Genomic DNA, 22,771 nt, shown 5'->3' with positions numbered 1-22,771 from the left:
TTTCTTTATAGTCCAACTCTCACATCCATACATACCACTGGGAAAACCATAGCCTTGACTAGACAGACCTTTGTTGGCAAAGTAATGTCTCTGCTTTTTAATATGCTGTCTAGGTTGGTCATAATTTTCCTTGTGCCTAACAGATGAAGGAAGGAAGACAGGGAGGAAGGAAGTTGGGATGGAGATTATAAAGAGACAGATTTTTTTTTCCACTTCATGATATCAGCTCTACCAGCTACCTCCAATTTTTTCCTTACAAAAGATTTATTTACTTTTGTCTGTGCTCCGTCTTCATTGCTGCACGCAGGCTTTCTCTAGTTGTGGTGAGTGGGGCGACTCTTTGTTGTGGTGCGCAGGCTTCCCACTGCAGTGGCTTCTCTTATGGTTCTAGGCGAGGGCTCGGTAGTTGTGGCTCAGGGACTTAGCTGCATCATGGCATGTGGAATCTTCCTGGACCAGAGATGAGACCAGTGTCCCCTGCATTTTCAGGATTTCTGTCTCCTGTGCCACCAGGAAAGTCCCCAGTTTTTCCCTTTTTTAACCAAAGTTACTAACAAACCTGATGGCCTACTTTACTGTCTAGATTTATTTCTAAATGACTAGCCTGTTTCTTAAAATAAAATAACCCCATAAAGAGCAATAATTTCCCACTACGAGAGATACTATTTAAAAGGTAGATTGTCATAAATTGTGTCATAATTGAATAATTAAACTGGTAAAAATCATTCTGGATATGAATTGAATTACATGTAATTTTAAATGAGGCTTCCCTGTGGCTCAGCACTAAAGAATCCACCTGCCAAGCAGGAGATTCAGGTTCCATTCCTGGGTCAGGAAGATCTCCTGGAGAATGGAATGGCAACCTGCTCCAGTATTCTTGCCTGGGAAATCCCATGGAGAAAGGAGCCCAGCAGGCTACAGCCTACAGTGTCCCAAAGAGTGAAACACGACTTAGTGACTCAACAACAACAATAAATCTTAAATAAGCCTAACTTTGAATAGACCATTTCTGTGAATACACAGTGCAGAGAGATTCAAACAAGTTCTCCAACCAGCCTCCACAGTCACACCTCCCACAAAATCTCTATCTCATCAAATGTGAAATGGTGGTTGTGTATGATATAATCCTGTTTTGTCTTCTGTTTATGCAGATTAATGACTTTTTAAGATTCATTGCCTCCAGGTAAACTACTATAGGCTTCATTAACTCAGCTTACTTTATTCAATCAAAATTTGGGGAGGAAGAGAAAATATAAAAACAAAGAGAAAAGAAAACCTGGCAGAAATATTCAGGTCTCTCTGTCTTCCGTTTCAACACATCTCCACTTCTTTCTCCTCACTGCAGTTGAGAGATTGTTCTTTTATTTTCTTTAATTAAATTAAATTAAAAAAATTTTTTGGCTGCACCAGGTCTTTGTTGCTTGTTGTTTGGGCTTTCTCTGGTTGTAGTGAGCAGGGGCAACTCTCCAATCACAGAGCACAGGCTTCTCTTGTTGCAGTGCACAGCCTCTAGAGTGGGGGCTGAATAGTTGTGTTTCACAGGCTTACTTCCCCCGTGGCAGGTGGAATCTTCCTGGACAGGGGACTGAATCTGTGTCCTTCATATTGATAGGCAGATTCTTATCCACTGTACAACCAGGGATGTCCTAGAGAAATCTTTAAACTAATGCTCATCAGAGCCCACCCGCTCCCATTCATCCCCACCACCATCTTTAATTTTTCGTTAACTTTCTATTGCTTTTAGCCCACATATGAAAAGGCCACACTGTCCAGACTCAGTTTACACTTTCCTCCTCAGAACAGGGTTGGGCTGGTCCCTCCCCACCTTCCTGTATTCAGTTAGGTAAGCTCACCTGGTCCTTCAGATCTACTTTCCTGAGTTTCTTAATGAAATCTAAACCCCTATCACAGGCTGCCAAATGCTCCTCCTTTTCAAGCATCATAATTGAATGTCTATTTGCTTGGATTATATATATGTAATATATATATTATGTATATAATATATATTACTATGAGAAAGTTATTTGGCTTTTTGCTTCATTCAAGAACTCAGTAGTATTAATTTTAATTATGATCAAAATTTTTAACTTATTCTAATCCTCCTTATTGTAGGACATAAGATATCCTTTTTTTTTTTTTTAGTGGTTGGTGAATTCTTTCAGAATTGTGTTTCCCCCAAATAGTGGTTGGCCTAAGAATTTCTAAATTATAATCTCAACACACACTCCATTTATTAACACACAAATTACAGACTGTATCTTGCCCAGGATTAGGTATCTCCTACTTTAGAACTCAGAAACATTACCTTCAGTTACACTGGGAAAATGAAGATGATTCAATCAAGTACTTCAGAGTTACTTACTCAGTTGTGTCTGACTCTTTGCAACCCCAGGGACTATAGTCCACCAGGTTCCTCTGTCCATGGGATTCTCCAGGCAAAAATGCTGGAGTGGGTTGCCATTTCCTTCTCCGGGGGATCTTCCTGACCCAGGAATCTAACCTCGGGTCTCCCGCATTGTGGGCAGATTGTTTACCATCTGAGCCACCAGGGAAGCCCACTTTAAGCATAAACCTTAAGTAGTAAATGTATACTGTTGTTTAGTAGCTAGTGAAGTGAGTGAAGTCGCTCAGTTGTGTCCAGCTCTTTGCGAGCCCGTGGACTGTAGCCCACCAGGCTCCTCTGTATATGGGATTCTCCAGGCAAGAATACTGGAATGGGTTACCCATTTCCTTCTCCAGCGGATCTTCCCGACCCAGGGATCGAACCCGGGTCTCCCGCATTGGAGGCAGACGCTTTAAACTCTGAGCCGAGTCCAACTCCTAGAGTTGGAATTCTAAGTGTTCCCTTGGAATTTTTCTGAAGGAGCTTTCAACTTCCCAAAGTCTCCGGAACCACACCCTCAATGATAATGTTAAAAAAACTCACAGGAAAGGGCTTCGAATGTATTCATTCATACAATAGTCACTCATGAATAAGAAAGCAGGCAAGCTTAGCTTTCACATGTTATGGGGGAGGGACAGAGGGGAGGAGAAAAAGGAAAGTGCTTATGGGTGGCGGAAGGAGGAGGAGACTTTTAAAAGAGCAATCTTGGGCCGGAGCCATTTCAGAAGTAAGGAGAGTCTTCATTTTATCAGCCTTGACCTTTCTGAGCATGGAGAGCAGAAACAAGGAGGTAAGTACAATCTGAATGGGTTTGGTTTTGTCTGTCTTTGTGAATCATTGTCGGGCACACTTACTGTCTCTTTTGAGAAGAAAAGAAGGTGCCTTAAGAATTGGAATTCTAAAAGTTCCCTTAGAATTCCCTCACTTCTTTTTGAGGAGAAAAGAAGGTGCCTTGATTCTTAAATTAAGAATTTCCTTCTCTTGTTAAAAAAAGAAACTCCTTGATATGATCGTTGCCTGGTGTATTGGATGAGATCCTTTAGTTTCCCTTCTATAGACACAGGTTCGAAACCAAAGTCGCTGGATCTGCATTCACTGTTTCCCTGAGTCTTTAGGACCAAGGGACAGTCAGAAACCAGACATACAGAGGAGCACTGCAGACAGCAATTAAAGTTGGAGAGGCTGTGGGGCTTGTCTAGAAAAATTGAGCTACTCTGCCAGAGAAACTTGAGCATTCTCCAGCTCTCTTTCCCAGAACCAGGTCATTTTTGCCCTCCCAATTTTAATTAAGACTTTTGTAAGCAGATAATTTTCTGGCGGTCCAGTGGTTAAGACTCAGCATTTTTCTTGGGGCCAGGGTTTGATCCTTGGTTGGGGAACTAAGATCCCACTAACCTCTTGGTGTGGCCAAAAAAAACCCTTCTGTGTAGCCCCAAAGTTAATCATTTGTGTAAAGGCTACGCAAATGTGAGATTTGAGTATGAATGTAAACCTGCTATAGAGATGTAAAGATGCCATACAAATGTTAATTTGTCCCATACTTCCATTTTTGAGGTGACAGGATTTAGATTTGGGAACAAAGTTTGGATTTTTAATAATGATTTGTGGTTTAATTTCTATCTTAAATGCTTACCTGTGTGCCCTTAGTTATGTAACCTCTGAGCCTCAACTTCTGCATCTGAAAATTGAAAGAAAAAAAAGGAGTGTTGTCCTGTGGAACAATACCAGATAGAAGGTATAGACTCAATAGATGTTAGTTTCTTTGTATCAAACAGTTTTATCCCTACTGTTCTCTTGTTTCTTTTGAATTAACCAGTATTTCTTACAACAAAAGGGAAAGGAATTCTACCCTCATAATCAAATGGAGTAACAGGTATGGATCAAAGCACACAAGCGAATATAAACCTACATCAAGTGGTAGGAATGAGTCAGTTGATTTGTATTGGTCTATAAAGTAAAAGTTATTAGATGAACTTAAAACACCTAAAGTGAGCTTATGAAAGAGGATTAAAGTTTAAGGATATGAATATAAGGGATGGTGGTGTGTGTAGAGTTGAGTGATAGCCCTTCCGGCAGAGTAAATAGGTTGGAAAGGAGTTTTGTGACAGTAGCTTGGAGCAATAGTACGGGGAGAGGTTTATCTGGTAGAGGTCAAGGAGGGGAATAGGGGAAAAAAACCTTCCAGGTGAGGGAGAATGGATATGATGAGAGATCTTAGGGTTTTCTCCAAAGCAGAGGCTAGTTTCTTCTATGTCTTTTGTTTTATATTTTCTTTCTTTTTGGGGGGAGGGAGCTGTGCTGATTGGCTTGCAGAATCTTAGTTCCCCCACTCCCCAACCAGGGATTGAACTTGGACCCTTGGCAGTGAAAGCACAGAGTCCTAACCACTGGACAGCCATGGAATCCCCCTTTTCTTGTACTTTCAAATCAGCCTTCCATTTCCCCATCATTGCTTCCCTTTCTTATAAACCTGAGTATTAAGATGATGTCCAGAAGGGATTCCACATCACTAACACAGTTCAGTGATTGTCTTGGTGCCTTGGACGTGAGGTATCTGAAGTCAGGCAATGGATACAGTGGGTCGGACCCCAAAACAATGACTGGCTGGTTCCTCTGTCCCCAGAACAACTCCACAGAGAAATCTGAAGAACGTATGAGTTGCAGACTTACATCAGTAGAAGCTGAAAAGGGACAGGGAACTTCTGGTGAAGCAGAGATAGCAAAAAATTCAGCAAAGGGGACCAAAAGAAAAAGAGATACAAAAAACAGCACAGGTAAGAGAGCTACAGTTCTCAAATCGTGTTTCGTTGGGTCTGAAAAAGTACGAAAGAAATTTTCATCCTGTGTTCTGTAAATCCTACACTTCGAAAGCCTAGCTTAAGTCTCACCTCTTGGTTCTGAGCATTGTTTCTCCTACTCTGCTGCTGGGAGATAAGGAGCTCAATGTGTAGTGATCTGAGTACAGATGGGTATAAATTTGAAATCCCACCCTTGAAGCTTCACTTTATGCTAAGTTGGGTCAAGGTCAGGGTGGAGGGTCAGTTGTAATTTACTCAGAATAATTAGGTAAACCACCTACACTTCGTGTCACTATAGCTGTGACTATTCTGGAGGGGTGTCCTTCGAATCCTTGAATGGTAAGAGTATGTGAGGTGCATCAGGAAACCGGAGCGCTGCCCTGGCTGGGGTGGGCTGCAAGAGTTATGGGTCCTAGTAGTTGTGTAGCATTGCTGAGTGGTTTATTTTGTCTTGTGGTGAGAGGGCAAGGTATCATTGAGTATTTATGACCTCAGTTCTAAAAACTTCTATTATTCCCTCAGGAATTGGAAGTGCACTCTCTAGGTCAACCTCTAGAGAACTGTAGTCTCTAGGTCAACCTCTTCAGAGTCTGTGGCTTATTGCTCTCACAAAAGAGCAAGTGTGTGTGAGTAGTGGGGAGTTTTAGGAAGTAAGAAAACTGAGGGATTCAGAAATATTGTCAGTCTTAGGTTTGAGGTTCTGTCCCTTGGAGTTTGTGGCTTTCCAGGTGGCTCAGTGGTAAAGAGTCTGCCTGCCAATGCAGGAGATGAGGGTTTGATCCCTGGGTCAGGAAGATCCCCTGGAGGAGGAAACGGCAACCCACTCCAGTATTCTTGCCTGGGAAATCCCATGGACAGAGGACCCTGGCGAGCTACAGTCCATGGGGCCACAAAAGAGTCAGACATGACTGCACACGCACACCCTTGGAGGTTAGGTAGTCTTTTGGGAATCATTGGATTGCACAGTGGGGATTAGACTACTGAGAACTAAAAGTGATTGTACTTTTGACATTCGAAAGGTCCACGTTAAAGTTAATTATTGCTCGTTCTATCCCAATCCCCTTCAGCTTGCCGTCCAGGAGACATGTCACAGCGTTGTGACTGTGTGAAACCTCCGAAGACACCGACGCAGATCCCCATCCCCCCTCTACCTGCTGTCCTGCCGCCTGTCAACCTGGTCCATAGGGACGTCATTCGTGCTTGGTGCCAGCAGTTAAAACTGAGCACCAAAGGCCCGGTGAGAGTCCAGAGTGGGAATGAGGCTCTTGGGAGGAAGACCATGAACCTTAGTCTGATTATTCACTCACTCTTCTCTTGTCTTAGAAACTAGATGGATATAAACGACTCTGTGAATATGCTTACCCTCATCAAAAAGTGAGTAATTTGCAGGGAATGTGGCTCAGGAGAAGATTTAGTTCTCATCCTAATTACTTATTTTAGCATCAAAAGGTGAGTAGAAGAATAGCCTTTTCATCTTTTAAACCCTCTTTGTAGAACATTCCTGCCACAGCACAGGAGGCCAGGATCCTGTCACTATCGAAAAGGATAAAGATAGAAAAGGGGGAACTACCACTGGAATGCTCTGTTGAGAGAACGTCTTCTGAAGGGGCTGCTCCTCCTGCACGGGGGCCGCCTGCCCTTGAGGGAGCTCCTCCGCCTCTTGAGGCAGTTGTATCAACTTCTGCCCCCGACTCGGAAGCTGTGTTTGCCGCCTGGAGCAGAATGACAGCCAGGGCCGTGAAGACGGAGTCAGTGCGATCGCAAGAGACTTGTGGTGAGCTCATTATTAAAATATATATATTTATATATTTCTTTGCGGTTACACTGGGTCGTCATTGCTGAACATGGGCTTTCTCCAGTCACAGGGACTGGACAGTACTCTTGGTTGCAGTGGGTGGGCTTCTCATTGCGGAGCCTTCTCTTGCGGGGCACAGGCTTCTAGGCGAGCCAGCTTCAGTAGTTACAGCACTCGGACTTAGGAGTTGTGGTACCCAGGCTTAGTTGCTCCACGGCATGTAAAATCTTCCCATACCAAGGATACAACCAGTGTCCCCTGCATTGGCAGGCAGGTTCCTACCCACGGTGCCACCAGGGAAGTCCCAGTAAGCTCATTTTTAAGAACAGGTTCTGGCTTAGGTGGGAAAAGAAGCTTAATTGATATTAGCCACTGACTAACTTCAGAATATTATCAATATCACCTGAAGGCATGGTGATTCCTTACACCCAGCCACAGATTTTTCTGATTCAGGTCTTGATAGGGCCTGGGAATTTACATTTCCAACAATTTCCCAGGCACTGCTAATCTGGGGACCACACTTTGAGAAACACTGTTCTAAATTAATGAAGTCATCAGAAGAAGACAGCAATCTGGCTTAATTTTTTCCCCCTTTAAAGAATTACAAAAGTAAAAGCAGGCTCTAAAATCAATTGCCTGAGCTAAAGCCCTGTATCTCTAGTTCCCAGGTTGCTCTGGGTAAAGTAGGTTAATAATAATATACCTATTTCATGATGTTTTGGTAAGAGTTACAGGAATAGAATTCAGTTCAGTTTAGTCGCTCAGTCATGTCCGACTCTTTGCGACTCCACAGACTGCAGCACCCCAGGCCTCCCTGACCATCATCAACTCCCAGAGTTTACTCAAACTTATGCCTATTGAGTCGGTGATGCCATTCAACCATCTCATCCTCTGTCAGCCCCTTCTCCTGCCTTCAATCTTTCCTAGCATTGGGATTTTTTCAAATAAGTCAGCTCTTAGCATCAGGTAGCCAAAGTATTGGAGTTCAGCCTCAACATCAGTCCTTTCAATGAACACTCAGGACTGATTTCCCTTAGGATGGACTGGTTGGATCTCCTTGCAGTCCAAGGGACTCTCAAGAGTCTTCTCCAATACCACAGTTCAAAAGCATCAATTCTTCGGCGCTCAGCCTTCTTCACAGTCCAACTCTCACATCCATACATGACTACTGGAAAAACCATAGCCTTGAATAGACGGACCTTTGTTGGCAAAGTAATATCTCTGCTTTTAAATGGAGAGTGAAAAATTGGCTTAAAGCTCAACCTTCAGAAAACGAAGATCATGGCATCCGGTCCCATCACTTCATGGGAAATAGATGGGGAAACAGTGGAGACAGTGTCAGACTATTTTTCTGGGCTCCAAAATCACAGCAAATGGTGACTGCAGCCATGAAATTAAAAGACGCTTACTCCTTGGAAGGAAAGTAAGTTATGACCAACCTAGATAGCATATTCAAAAGCAGAGACGTGACTTTGCCAACAAAGGTACAGCTAGTCAAGGCTATGGTTTTTCCTGTGGTCATGTATGGATGTGAGAGTTGGACTGTGAAGAAGGCTGAGTGCCGAAGAATTGATGCTTTTGAACTGTGGTGTTGGAGAAGACTCTTGAGAGTCCCTTGGACTGCAAGGAGATCCAACCAGTCCATTCTAAAGGAGATCAGCCCTGGGATTTCTTTGGAAGGAATGATGCTAAAGCTGAAACTCCAGTACTTTGGCCACCTCATGTGAAGAGTTGACTCATTGGAAAAGACTCTGATGGAAAAGAGGGATTGGGGGCAGGAGGAGAAGGGGACGACAGAGGATGAGATGGCTGGATGGCATCACTGACTCGATGGACATGAGTCTGAGTGAACTCCGGGAGTTGGTGATGGACAGGGAGGCCTGGCATGCTGCGATTCATGGGGTCGCAAAGAGTCGGACACGACTGAGCGACTGATCTGATCTGATCTGATCTGATCTAGGTTGGTCATAACTTTCCTTCCAAGAAGTAAGCATGTTTTAATTTCATGGCTGCAGTCTCCATCTACAGTGATTTTGGAGCCCAAAAAGTAAAGTCAGCCACTGTTTCCACTGTTTCTCCATCTATTTCCCATGAAGTGATGGGACCGGATACCATGATCTTAGTTTTCTGAATGTTGAGCTTTAAGCCAACTTTTTCACTCTCCTCTTTCACTTTCATCAAGAGGCTCTTGTATCAAGGAGATAAAATTAATGAAGACCATGTACTGGTTAGCCATTACAATGTCTGTTGAGACCCTTATCCCCTGGTGACCTCCCTTGCCCCTCAGGAGCAAAGCCTGGAACCATATCCTGCCCACTGTCTTTTGCACACAGTGGGGTGTTATTCCAGGACTTTGCTTCAGATGTGTAAGATACCCCTCTCTATTAAACAAAAAAAATTTTTTTAAGATATGAGACCCCTGAACTGGGCCTTCCCAGACCTAATCTGGCTTAATGTTTCTATTGAAGGAAACCAGAATGAATGCTCTTTGCCATAAAAATCTTGAGCTGAAGGCAATTAAGAAGCAGCAAACCCAGAAAAGGCTCTCCTTTTCTAGCCTAAACGCAGGATATCTATGTTCTTTTTGCTGGAGACAGATTTATCCAGAGTAACCTGCAAACATACCTCATCCATTAGTTTCCTCTCCTATATTTACCTTCCCACTGTTTGCCACCCGTGGGAGCCTAAAACTGCTTCCCTTTGTCCTGTCATTTCTTTACAAATGTATTATTCTTTGTCGGAAGGTGTTATATAAGATGGAATATTCTAAGCTGCCATTTTGAGCTAGTTTTTGCTTTTTTTCCCTGAACTGTGTGTGCTGCATGAATTCATCAACTGCTTTTCCCTTGTTAATGTTTTTGTTAGGATCCCAGATGGGCAGAGGTAAGGTTTGACCCCACCCCTACCCCGGAACACACTGTCATCTACCCACTTGCCTCTATACATCCAACTGTATTATTTGTTTCTTTAAAAAAAAAAAAAATTAACAGGAAATTCTTAATTTCTTTTAAAAAGTTGAATGTTTTTACATAATTTTCTAAGAGGAACAGAGTGGAATAAGTAGGTGTTCAGTGTTAGTGTCTGAGAGCTGGCACTTGAGAAAGACAGTTGAACCAAAGGCCATGGTGCAGACGCAAACATTAGGACTGGGTCTTGCTGTGCTCATACTTGCCTCTCTTCCTTCTCCAGAGGTCCAGTGGTGTGTGGTCCACGGGAGAAGTCTCCCAGCTAACACAGAAGGCTGGGTTCGTTTACAGTTTCATGCTGGGCAGGCCTGGGTGCCTGGAAAACGAAGGAGGGTATCTGCATTCTTCCTGATACCATCTGGTGACTTTCCACCCCCACACCTGGAGGACAATATGCTGTGCCCTGAGTGTGTACACAGGTAATTACCTGGTACTTTTCTACACACTGAATGTGGGCATCCGGTTTTTAGCTGGAGGGAGAAAAGAGATACATATTTATCTTAATTAGCCCTGCATTTCAAGCACAAGTTGTCAGTAAAGAGTTTCACAGAAATTCTCGCTAGGAAAGTATATTCCTAGGAAAAAGGACATTTTTATGTCAAGGCTTAATGCATCTACCTGGAGACCCATAACTTTGAGGCAGTAACCACTGTATAATTACTATATCCCAGGCATATGTACTACACAGAAATAATGACTAGCAAAAACGTCCTTCATTTAAGTGGCCTACAGTATAATGGGGATAACTGCTGTGTAAACAACTGTATCACCATGTGATGATTGTGATCAAACAGGAAGTTTCTTAATTTAAAGGAAGAATTATCTAGATGTAAAGGAGGATGTAAGATCATTTTTCAGTATAGGGACCAATGCCAAGGTTGTGAAAGGACTTAGGATAAAGAAACTGCCAGTAGTGACAGAATGTCTTGGAAAATAAGCTTCAGACCATCCCTGGATGATGGGCCACTGAAAAGTTTTAAGCAAGTAAATGAACTGAGGCTTATACTTCTGAAGAGAGTAGGATACAAGATCTATTAGAAAAATCATGTGGGATAATTCAGTTTCTCATGTTTAAAGGGCCTAGCACCTTCTATAGGTGCCAAAGAAGAAACCTGGCTACTAGATAATTATTTGGTAATTATACTTAAACACTAATAAGGGTAAGAGCTGCATTGGGGCTGAAGACAGCTTCAAGGAACAGCAGTGTCATATCAAATGAAGCTGAAGAAGATACAGATAACATAATAGATTGGAGAATATTGAAAGCAGTAGAGAATGTAGATGATTTGGTGTGGGTTGAATAAGGGGAGGACAGAAGTAGAGGTTACAATCAGAAGTATTTTCTGAAAGGCACAAATGGGGGAGTAGCAGGATGCTCAGAGGAAACTGTCGTGTTTTCTGCTGAAGAGGGCAAAGTGTGCTTCTGGGCTTAGCTTAGGAGAGGGGCCTATGGAGGAGGAGGATAGCAAGAGATCCATCCTTCTGGATAGAGGGGCTGATTCAGCCCAGACTTGGTTCCCAGGGATCCATCTCCTTACCCCACAGTTGTGTAGAAAACCATTCTGGGCTTCATCCCAAGTTCTCTGTTGGTCTGCTGGGGGCCCACATTTGGTATCATCATGATTGAACGCCGGAGGTCTAGGGCAGTTGGAAAATTGAAGCCTCAGGTGGTGGGGGGAAGAGTCTCCAGCTAGACTCTCCCCATCCACAGCCAGAAGTGCCAGCCTTCAGGCCCCAGCACAAATACCATGTCCCACAGGAGGAAGTATGTGAGTGTGCACTACTCATCTTTTCCCATTTCAGCTATCCTCTTTCCTGCCACAATCTTTTGTCAAGCAAGTTGAATACAATGGAGATCACTTTGGGTAGCCTTTTAGTTACATTCTTGGGCCACTGGGCAAATGGTTTAAGTTCCCTGTGGGGCCTCTCCTGCCCATGAGCTGCACAGGACAAGAACATATTAGAGAATAATATAACTTGAATATTGTCATTCCTTGATGACATGGCCACATGCTTTCCACACATGGTCCTAAAGTTTAAGGGAGATTTTATTGGGATTTCGTGGTGGGTTTCTTGGTTCTTTTCAAGAATTTAACTTGCTATTTCCTCTCAATTCTAAAACATTTCATTTACTTTATAGGAATAAAGTATTAACAAAAAGCCTGCAGTGAGATCATAATGCCAGTAAAAGTGTACAGCTATGATTATAATTAATGATAGAGAAGTGACTACAATCAACTCCACGGTGACTTTAGACAGCTGAACTCTGGGCCGCTCCACTCTCTATGCTTCCTGCTCCCGGAGTGCACAGCCTGCTTAGAAGGCTGCATGAAAAAGAAAGCCTGTGAACTGATGGGAAACAGAAGCAGAAGTGACTGTCTCTCCAAAGATGCCCAGCCCTAAGGGAGCAGAGGATAGAGATGGGGACATTTTAAAAATACTAAGTCACTGAGTGGAATTAATTTGCTTGAAAATGCCTCAGGTAAATCTCTACATTGAACAAAATGGGTCTTATAGGCAACAGTTGAAATTTGGTCATATACACCTTAACCAGATGTATCTAGTTAAGGTATTCAACTTTATCGTCACCAGGCATGGTACAAGCAAAAATGTGTTTCCTGACATGATACAATGTATCACTGACAATATTCTTGCCCCAAAGAATCTATTCACAAGGAAGTAATCAGTCCTGATTATGCCTCTTGTCTCAGCGTAATTAGGTGAGCTTACCATCATTTGGGTGTCAGCTACTTAGATGCATCCATCCATATGTAAATATTCACAACCTATGCACTTAAGTTGTCTATATTTTATGTATATGTGAGTTATATATAATTTTTTAAGTGTTCCAGATTGAATGATACATTATAGTGCCTCTAGTAAAAAGGCAACTAGAAAATTTTAAACTTAAAACTTTTATTTTAAAATAAAATACTCTAGGCCAGAGCAGGAGTGAGGTTGGACCAGGGCTGAGGCAGCCAAGGCCCCTCCTTCCCACATCAGTGGATCCTGCCCAGAGTATGCCTGGCTGCCGTTGCAGGCAAGCTGGGTGGAGTATGACTGGGCAGTGCCGCCGCTGAGACAAAGCTGTTTCCAATTACAAAGCAGGGATCACAGCAAACACCCGCCACAGAAGCACTATGGCATTGCTTCTCCCTTCTGCTTAGCAGCCCCCAAGGAGACTAACTGCCTACTTACACAGAAACTAGTGGAGACTCTGAAGCCCTTTGGGATTTTTGAAGAGAAAGAGGAACTTCAGTGCAGGATTTTAATTTTGGGAAGATTAACCTGGTAAAAGACTGGATACGAGAAATCAGTGAAAGCAATAATCTTCCACAATCTCTAATTGAACATGCTGATGGGAAAATGTTTACCTCTGGATCTTACAGATTAGGTGTACATACAAAAAACTGCCAATATTGATGCATTGTGTGTTGCACCAAGACATGTTGATTGAAGTGACTTTTTCACCTCATTCTATGATAAGTTGAAATTACAGGGAGAAGTAAAAGATTTAAGAGCTGTTGAAGAGGCATTTGTACCAAGTTACCAAACTGTTTGATGGAATAGAGATTGATATTTTGTTTGCAAGATTAGCACTGCAGACTATTCCAGGAAATTTGGACTTAAAACATGACAGTCTGCTTAAAAATTTAGATATGTATAAGAAGTCTTAATGATTGCAGGGTTCTGATTTTATTGCAAATCAATGAAATGGTTTTACGAGATGTTTTACATCTAGTATCAAACATTGACAACTTCAGGTTAACCCTGAGGGCTATCAAACTGTGGGCCAAATGCCACAAAATCTACTCCAATATATTAGGTTTCTTCAGTGGTATCTCCTGGGATATGCTCGTAGCAGGAACTTGCCAGCTTTGTCCAAATGTGATAGCATCAACTCTTGTACATAAATTTTTCTTGGTATTTTCTAAATGATATGTGTTTAGATTATATTAAAATAAAGTTGATTATAGACTCTGAAAAATAAAATACTCCATTGTGTATGTGAAACGATCCTTCTGAAATATGTTGGATCATAACAGTGCTCAAAACCCTCTCTTGGATCCTGTTGATTCAGAGGGAAAACCAAAGTCCTTGTAATGACTTCCAAGGCCTTCCTAAAGTGCCTTAAACCCCATGCCCCCTTTTCCATAATACTTATCTCCTCTAATTTATAATTTGTGTGTCTTCCCCAACAGTATAAAAAGATTTATCAATTTTGTTTGTGCATGTGGGTATCACAACAACCTCCTAGAACCACCGAACACGTAGTCGGTGCTCAATAAATGTTGATTCAATGAATGATGAATGAAAAGGTTTGAAGTGAATTAGGAAAGGAGACAGATTGCAACTTACTTAGAAATCTATATTTTAAAATATAGATTTTGGAAAGTAATTGCTGTCTGTATTCTTTTGGAAAGTAATTGCTATGAATTACCTCTTGGACAGGAAAAACTCTGGTGTGTTGACGCCCAGTGTTCTTCCTCCGTAACTCTTTCATCATCTACAGTCCACCTACCCAAAGTGAAAAATGACACTTCTCTGTATTCAACTAATGCATAGGGTGGGAGTGGTCATTGCCTGGAAGGGGCAAAGAGAGACTTCTTTGGTGATGCAAGTATTTTCTGTCTTGACTAGGGAGTTGACTACCATTTTTCAGAACTTATCCAATAGGACACTTAAGATTTGTGCATTTTACTGTAAATTTTACCTCAAAGCAAAAGGGTCTGGCGATCAGAGAGGAAATGGTGTCTGTCACACGTCTGTACTCCTAGGATTTGTATACTGAGACCTCAGTATATATTATATATACATAATACATTAAGGAGGTCCTCTTTTTTCTTGTGACGGATGACAAAGAGGACATGAGGGGAATTTATAACACTGAGGAGGGTTATATAAGAGGCTCACAGAGACTGGGCAGGATTTTCTCTGTCTCAAGATCATTAGCTCTAATGAAAATGAATGTCAGAACTTCCTTCTGCTCTTCCTTAAAAGCCCTGATTAAATATTACTTCACTGGTAACATTTTTTGATATATTCTGATTCTCAAAACTACTAAAATTATCTTTTTTATCTATACTGGATTGAAACTCACTTACATCTTATTGTTAAGAAACACAAGAGGGACTCACCTGGTGGTCTAGTGATTAATACCCTGAGCTCCCAATGCAAGGGGAAGGGTTTGATCCCTGGTCAGGGAACTAGATACCCACATGCCTCACCTGAGAGTTCACATGCCACTTTCCACTTGAACTCATGTATAGTTGCCAAACCAATTCTTTCATATACTTATACTATCATACAGCTGTCACTTTTTATAGGACATCTTTGGATTTCACTGTGGTTTTGAAATTACATTCTCTGAATAAAAAGCTCTTCCAAATATTTGCATGTCACAACTAAGACCCAGTGCAGTCAAGTGAAATATTTAAAAAATGGAAAAAAAAAAAACAAGAGCTCAATCTTTGAGGGCAGCTAGATATAAGTTATGGAGAAGGCAATAGAAGTGACTCAGCAGCAGCAGCAGCAGATATAAGTTGTTTCTGTCCTTAAAGCTCAGTGAAGTTAACAGCTCACCTTTGCTAGGTTGAAAAAAAATTTCTTTTCAAAAACGAAATTATGTTAGGAAAGTGATAAGCACTCAGCCAAGAGTAATTGTTGTAATATCTACCATGTTTTGTCTCTGTCTTCCTTTTCTACACTGAAGTGATCTGTAATTTCTAAGCACTTATGAGCCATTTCAAAATTTTGTGGCTTTGGGAATTTAATCTCTCTAGCCTTAGGTTTCGGAGAAGGCACTGGCACCCCACTCCAGTACTCTTGCCTGGAAAATCCAAACTATACGTGTTCATGAGGAAATATAATGGAGCCATAAGATAACTGGAACTTGAACTCAGCAGACCTCCTTTGAAAGTCAGCCTGGCATTTGTAGGACCAAATGATGGGAGTAGAGAGAGAGACGGAGAAGGCAATGGCACCCCACTCCAGTACTCTTGCCTGGGAAATCCTATGAACAGAGGAGCCTGGTAGGCTGCAGTCCATGGGGTTGCTAAGAGTTGGACACGACTGAGCGACTTCACTTTCACTTTTCATTTTCATGCATTGGAGAAGGAAATGGCAACCCACTCCAGTGTTCTTGCCTGGAGAATCCCAGGGACGGGGGAGCCTGGTGGGCTGCCATCTCTGGGGTCGCACAGAGTTGGACACGACTGAAGCGACTTAGCAGCAGCAGCCTTAGGTTTATTGAACATACAGTTTTATTTACATACGGTTAAATTTACCCATTTTAATGTATGTGTGTGCTAACTCACTTCAGTCATGTCCCACTCTTCACAAACCTATGGACCATAGCCTATTGGGTTCCTTGGTCCATGGGATTCTCCAGGCAAGAATACTGGAGTGGATTGCCATGCCCTCCTCCAGGGGAATCTTTCAACCCAGGGATCAAACCCAAGTCTCTTACATCTGCTTTGGCAGGAAGGTTCTTTGCCACTAGCACCACCTGGGAAGCCCACTTGAGTGTACAGCAGTATCTTAACTGTGGTGTTAATTTACCCTCCATATAGATTCTTGATGGAATAGCTGTTAAAGAATTTTGCTCTTTTGGGGGGGAGGGATTATTTGTTTTCTTATTATGGATTTAAGGAACCTTTTACATATAAATTCAGAATCAGCATGTCACCTTTTGCAACAAAAATCCTGCTGGGATTTTGATGAATTTTCTGGACCAATGTGTAATGAGAAAAGTAGTATATTGTAGGTCTAGAGTTATGGATTAACTCTAGAAAAATATTTGATGTTGTGTCATAATGTGGTTAATGATAGCCATGTTTCTTGCAATAAGAATGCATTTAAATATGTTCCTCTAAAAAAAAAAAAAAATATGTTCCTCTGTAAGCAAATATCTGGCCTTAAGCAAAATGCAGTGTGTGAGGAGTTATCTGGAGTAAAAGAAGGCAGTAATGGAATGCTGGTGCTAGGGAAGACTCTTGAGAGGCCCTAGGACAGAAAAGAGATCAAACCAGTCAATCCTAAAGGAAATCAACCCTCAAGATTCATTGGAAGGACTGATGCTGAAACTGAAGCTCCAATACTTTGGCCACCTGATGGGATGAGTCACATCATTAGGAAAGACCCTGATGCTGGGAAAGATTGAAGGCAAGAAGAGAAGGGGATGACAGAGAATGAGATGGTTGAATGTCATCACTGACTCAATGGATATGAGTTTGAGAAACTCAGGGTGATAGCAAAAGACAGGGAAGCCTGGAGTGTAGCAGTTCATGGGGTCAGAAAAAGTCGGACACAGCTTAGCAACTGAACAACTACAACAAATGGAATGGAGGTGAGTTGTATGTAGTGTGGACGGTATTGTGAAATGAAGATAATAATCAACTGTGTTAAATTCGAAGACTTTGTTAATATAACTCAACTAGTATCTAATGCAACGATTTGACCTGTGGATGGGGCCTATAAAACAAAAGAGATGATACACATGTGTGTTTTGTAAAATGTTAATAACTTGCAAAGACTAAGGAAGGAAGAAGTCTAACACCTAGGTTTGAGACCACATGTGCTATTTTAATAGATGGTTGATATTATCCATTACCTAAATAGTAATGATGATGATATTTATCTCACAGGATTATAAAAATAAATGAGACATATTAATATATTAACTTCTCATATAATTAATGAGAGATGTATAATATACTTCATTCATTGAAGGTCTATGCAAATGCTGTTTATGACTATTTTATTTCATTCTTTCTTAACTTCTGTTGCCCCAGTAGTTGATAGAGAATATCAACTATTAAGTTGCTCTAAACAGAATATTTCCCTGGCCAACCAGTCTGCTCCTATGGATGGGCTACCTTGAGACACTTTATGTAGCTGGTGCCAACAATATAATTTGAGTAGTGATAGCAAGGTTAATAAATTGGGAATCTGTGCTGCTTAGAACAAAGATGAGAATGTGAATTCTTTTATTAACTTTTTATTTCTCTCTTATTCTCTGCAGGAAAGAAAAAGCAATTTTGTGTAAACACATTATTTTTTAAAGTCACTTTTTGGGAAGGCATTAGTGGTATAAAATCATAATTCTTACATTGAGTCATTTTGCCTAATTTTGGCATAAAGCAAGGCCATAAAGAAAGCAGGCAGATAAAGAAGGAGAGGACATTATTATTAGTGTCTATTCTCATATATTACTGTCTCCACACTCCATGTTGAACTATTGAAATAAATAGCATTCATTAAAAAAAAAAGAAGGCAATGGCACCCCACTCCAGTACTCTTGCCTGGAAAATCCCATGGACGGAGGAGCCTGGTGGGCTGCAGTCCATGGGGTCGCTAAGAGTCAGACACGACTGAGCAACTTCACTTTCACTTTTCACTTTCATGCATTGGAGAAGGAAATGGCAACCCACTCCAGTGTTCTTGCCTGGAGAATCTCAGGGACAGGGGAGCCTGGTGGGCTGCTGTCCATTGGGTCGCACAGAGTCGGACACGACTGAAGCGACTTAGCAGCAGCAGCAGCAGCAGTAGTATCTTACTTTTGGACACTGGTCATGAGAGAGACCTGTTTGCAGAATATGCTCACCTTAGCAGAAAAGGTCCAGAAATTGTCACATTTGAGAAGAGACCTAATATTATCTTGCTAAGAATGAAAGAAAAAATATATATATACATATATCAACTAAAAGAACAAAAAAGAGAGTTCAGCAATGCCTCAGCAACGCCCTACATGAGGGAAGAAGATTGAAGTAGTCACTACCTTTCACATGGCTAAAAGATTTGTGATAAATAACTCAGACTAAGAGTCTGTACAATTATTACATTTGAGAAAAAGATTAAGATGGGAAAACCCTGTTGCAGTTGCCCTGGCTATTGTTACTGCCACTTCTGAGTTGTGGACTCAGAAAGTCTCTGGTAAGACTGATAATAGTGCTGGTCAGAAAAGGGCAAGAAGCTTAATTTTGATTAGCTTCAAATGGAAATAAAGTGATGGAACAAGGCACTTACCATTTAACAGTTCATAAGTTGGAAAATATTTTTCCATAAAGCTTCTCTCCATTGGCTGTAGCTCACTTACTACTGGCAGATGTCAGTGCTTTTCCTGAATTGATTTCTAAGCCAAGTGATTTGGCCCATGTTCTTTTCTCATCATTGAGGAGTGTAATTATAACTTCAGAGAAAAGAATAAAGTGTTGATGTGCTCAGAAGGGGGTGCCACAACCTGAGTGTACTCTATTTCTCTTCTTCCTTCAAGGGCTTCTAGTAAAGGGAGTACAATGGTACTGTATGGTGTGACAATCATGCAAATGTGCCTTTCAGCTGTGTACTGCAAGTCACTGGCCCCATCTTGAACACCACTGCTATAAAGTTCACACCTGCACTGTAACTCCCATCTATTCCTCCCAGCAACTAAGTAGCGGGGATTCTAAAGTTGGGGCAGTCTTATGGCTTAGACTCAAGGACTCCTCATCAGCCTTGCTGAAACGTCCTTAGAATGGCCCTGTATTTCAACATTCTTCCCACCCAAACTCCCTTCCTCTCCTTCACATGACTCAGACCTACATCATGGTCTTACAGCTCTCCTAGCCTTCTGTCTCCCTTCTTATTTTCCTTTGCAGTTGTTTTATATACCAAATCTCTTGCACACTCAGTGCCTTCATGCCATCTGCTTCTTGAAAGACATGAACAAATACATATGGTGCCAGAAGCAGTCAGAAGAAAACAAGTAATGAGATTCTGGACTGGCTCACTGATCTGCTGGTGAACACAAAAGGACAGCATTCTGAGTGCTATACAGAGGACGGATAGTCCCTGGCACACAATGGTGGTCCAGTTGCTGAAGATATCACTGGAGGAGGTCTGGAAAAATGTGCTATAATTCAGGCATTTGGAAAATAAAGGTGTCAAAGATCCTATAAAATTAGTGGAGTTGGCTGCTTACTGGTAAGTTGTATTAATGTCCATCAATGGCATAATGAGAAACTGAGGGCCATTAACAAGCATTGGAAGACTGAATATGAGATGTGAGAGCCAAAAAGCATTTAGTAATTTACAGAGGCCCACATCTCCTGCTGTTAGATGAATGGACACAGCTGAACAGCAAACAAGTTCTAATAGCTAAAGTTGCAGAGCTACAGGGCCTTAAAATTTTAGCTAAGGCCGGTCTAATATGCTAAAATCAGCAAACTGATTGGGAAAAATCTCAGACCCTGAAACATCAGCTGGGGACACCGGAATGGATGCCCCCTGAAAGTGTTGGCTCTGTACAGCCCTGTGAATTCTCAGACTTTTCAGAACTGGTCTGCAGTCCCCTAGTAAGAGCTAACACAACCTGTATGCTGGAGGATGCTGCACAACAATCCCCCCCGCCCCCGCCTCAAAGATAGTTGTGTCAGGTGCTCCCATCAAAAATGTGCTCCAAATTCCTCTCCCAACTACTAGGCCAATAACTGAGAATTACATTCCAGCATAACCCGGCTGAGGACATGATGGGCCTGGCAAGGGAGGAAAGAGAACATACATGAAGGATCTGCAGACATTAGCCAGCATGTACTGGCAGGAGTTGGGATAATTCTTTCACTAGTTTTTAAAAGCAACTGATCGAAAGGACTGGACTATGACATTAGTTAAGCAAGAATTCATTGTGTTGAGGGAATATTTTCTCTTTGCACAGAATTTAGGATCTTAGCAAGGATCCCATGAGATGGGACAGATTCACTGCTAGGATGCTTCTTAGAGGTCTGGGGAGAAGGGGAAGTGACAGCCAACACCAAGCAAAGTATAAATGCCCAACCTTCCCTGGCAGAGGGTGGAGGAGGGAATAAAGAGGTGAGCAAAGTAGACCTGCAGGGAAGGAATGTTACGTGAGGCTGGAAACCCACCATAGGATGTTCCATGGGAGGGCCCAGCTTTCACCATGGCCATCAGGAATGTGATGGAGAAGGGAGAAGCAGTATTGCTGAGAAGGTCAATGGTCCTCTTCAGACCAGGCTGATGGTAGGTGAGACTGGCACAGAACTTGGCTTGTTAATGTCATTCTTGGGGTGATGGGCCCTGAAGTCAGTGAGCCAGATGGTGCCACTTAACAAGCAGAAACCGGGAGGCTACAATTACCAAGAAGGTTGGAGGGCAGCCAAGGGGCCTTGATTCACAGGAGGCTGTGGAGATGGTTAATAGATCATGGTGCCTAGGGTCAAAGTAGATGGGCAGTCAACAAGGATGCTTCATTTTTTTTTTTTTAATGTGGAAGTAAGAAACTACTTTTATTTTTTAAATTTCCAGTTTTATTGAGATGTAATTGACATAAACCACTGTACAAGTTCAAGGTGTATAACAATAATTTGATGCATGTGCTGATGTGTACTCAGTCATGTCTTATTCTTTGTGACCCCATGAACTATAGCCCACCATGCTGCTCTGTCCATGGAATTCTCCAGGCAAGAATACTGGAATGCGTTGCCATTTCCTACTCCATTGATACACTTATCACTTATCTATTGTGAAAAAAGATGCTTCTTAACACCTACAATTAAAGTCAAGAATAGAGGAGCAGGAGGACTTCCCTGGAGGTCCCTGGTTGGGGAACTGGGATCCTAGAAGCCACACAGTGTAGGCAAAAAAAATAAAAAATAGAGGATCAGGAGGCTGAGGGCAGTCACTCTAATAAAAAAGTCACCATCTCTTGCTCAGCTCCCAGACCTGAACTGATTTTTAGATCTAGAATCCACTAGTTGATGAGATGATTGGCTTCCTATGAAGAACTCTATAACCACCATAAAAAATAAAGTATATATTGCTTATGTGTATTCCTCCAGTCTTTCCTCAAAGGGATATATAGCCATTTAACAATGTGACTGTACACTGGAAAAGATAAATGAAACATTTAAAGACTATTGGACATAAGATCTGTATTGACTATGATTTTAAATTATCATCATGACCCTCTTCTTCTTAGCTTGGAGGCTTAAAAGAGCTTAGTAGTAGCTGAGTCCTGGCTAAAGTCTAGCTCAAGGAGGCCCACTGTTTTTTATGAAACCCAGAGATTGTTTTTCCAGTCTCTGAATGTAAAAACTGGAATTGATATATTTGTCACATGAAGTAACTGTCATATTGGGTCCTTGGCCTGAGGAATAAGAACTATTGCAGCAGGAAGGCCAATACAAAACCTTTCAAACTGCTTCCTATCCCACCTTGTTGTATATAGATTCTAAATTCCCTAGTCATGAAACTCAGCTTGAGGTAACATATATTGGTATTTCACAGCATCACTAATGGGTTAAAAATTCTGTAGAGCAATTATCTTTTAATTAAAAAATAAATAAAATTTTAAAACTATATATGCTAAAAAAGAATGGGTTGAATCTGAAAAAGAATATGTATATGTGCATATATATACTATATATATACACACAAAATCAAATTTATATGTACATAAATCAAATATATATATATATAAATACATATATATATATATACATATACATACAAAATCAAATAACTTTCCTGTACACTTGAAACTTACCCAACAATGTAAATCAACTGTATTTCAATTAAGAAAAAAGAATAGGTTGGCTGAGAGGTATTATGGTCAGCAAGAAATTTCAATAAATGATTAGAGATGCTTTAGACAAGAAATAAGACAAAGGCAGTAGAATTAGAAGAGAAACAATAGCAAGCAAGATATGTGTTTGACTCCATAGGACTTAAACCCATTGGAATTTAAGGAAAAGGAGTGTTTTATGTTTTCACCTTTAGATGGCTAGGTGGATGATAATATATCTCAAGGAAAAGAAATACAAAAGGTGGTAAA

At 41.4% G+C, this 22,771-nt stretch overlaps 1 protein-coding gene and 1 pseudogene across 1 annotated transcript; both read left to right on the top strand.

Annotated features, from left to right (window-relative positions):
* Positions 1-3,152: 3,152 nt before the first annotated feature.
* On the top strand, positions 3,153-12,113 carry DPPA4 (developmental pluripotency associated 4). The gene is made up of 7 exons (XM_019967577.2): positions 3,153-3,173; positions 5,007-5,157; positions 6,249-6,418; positions 6,505-6,555; positions 6,676-6,955; positions 10,166-10,361; positions 12,083-12,113. Exons 1-7 carry the CDS (start codon positions 3,153-3,155, stop codon positions 12,111-12,113), a joined length of 900 nt encoding a protein of 299 aa, XP_019823136.2.
* Positions 12,114-12,415: 302 nt separating this feature from the next.
* LOC109562417 (poly(A) polymerase alpha-like) lies at positions 12,416-14,181 on the top strand (annotated as a pseudogene).
* Positions 14,182-22,771: the final 8,590 nt, after the last annotated feature.

This window comes from Bos indicus, chromosome 1, assembly GCF_029378745.1.
Source record: "Bos indicus isolate NIAB-ARS_2022 breed Sahiwal x Tharparkar chromosome 1, NIAB-ARS_B.indTharparkar_mat_pri_1.0, whole genome shotgun sequence".
Taxonomy (NCBI): domain Eukaryota; kingdom Metazoa; phylum Chordata; class Mammalia; order Artiodactyla; family Bovidae; genus Bos; species Bos indicus.
This window is presented reverse-complemented; position numbering and strand designations above follow the sequence as displayed.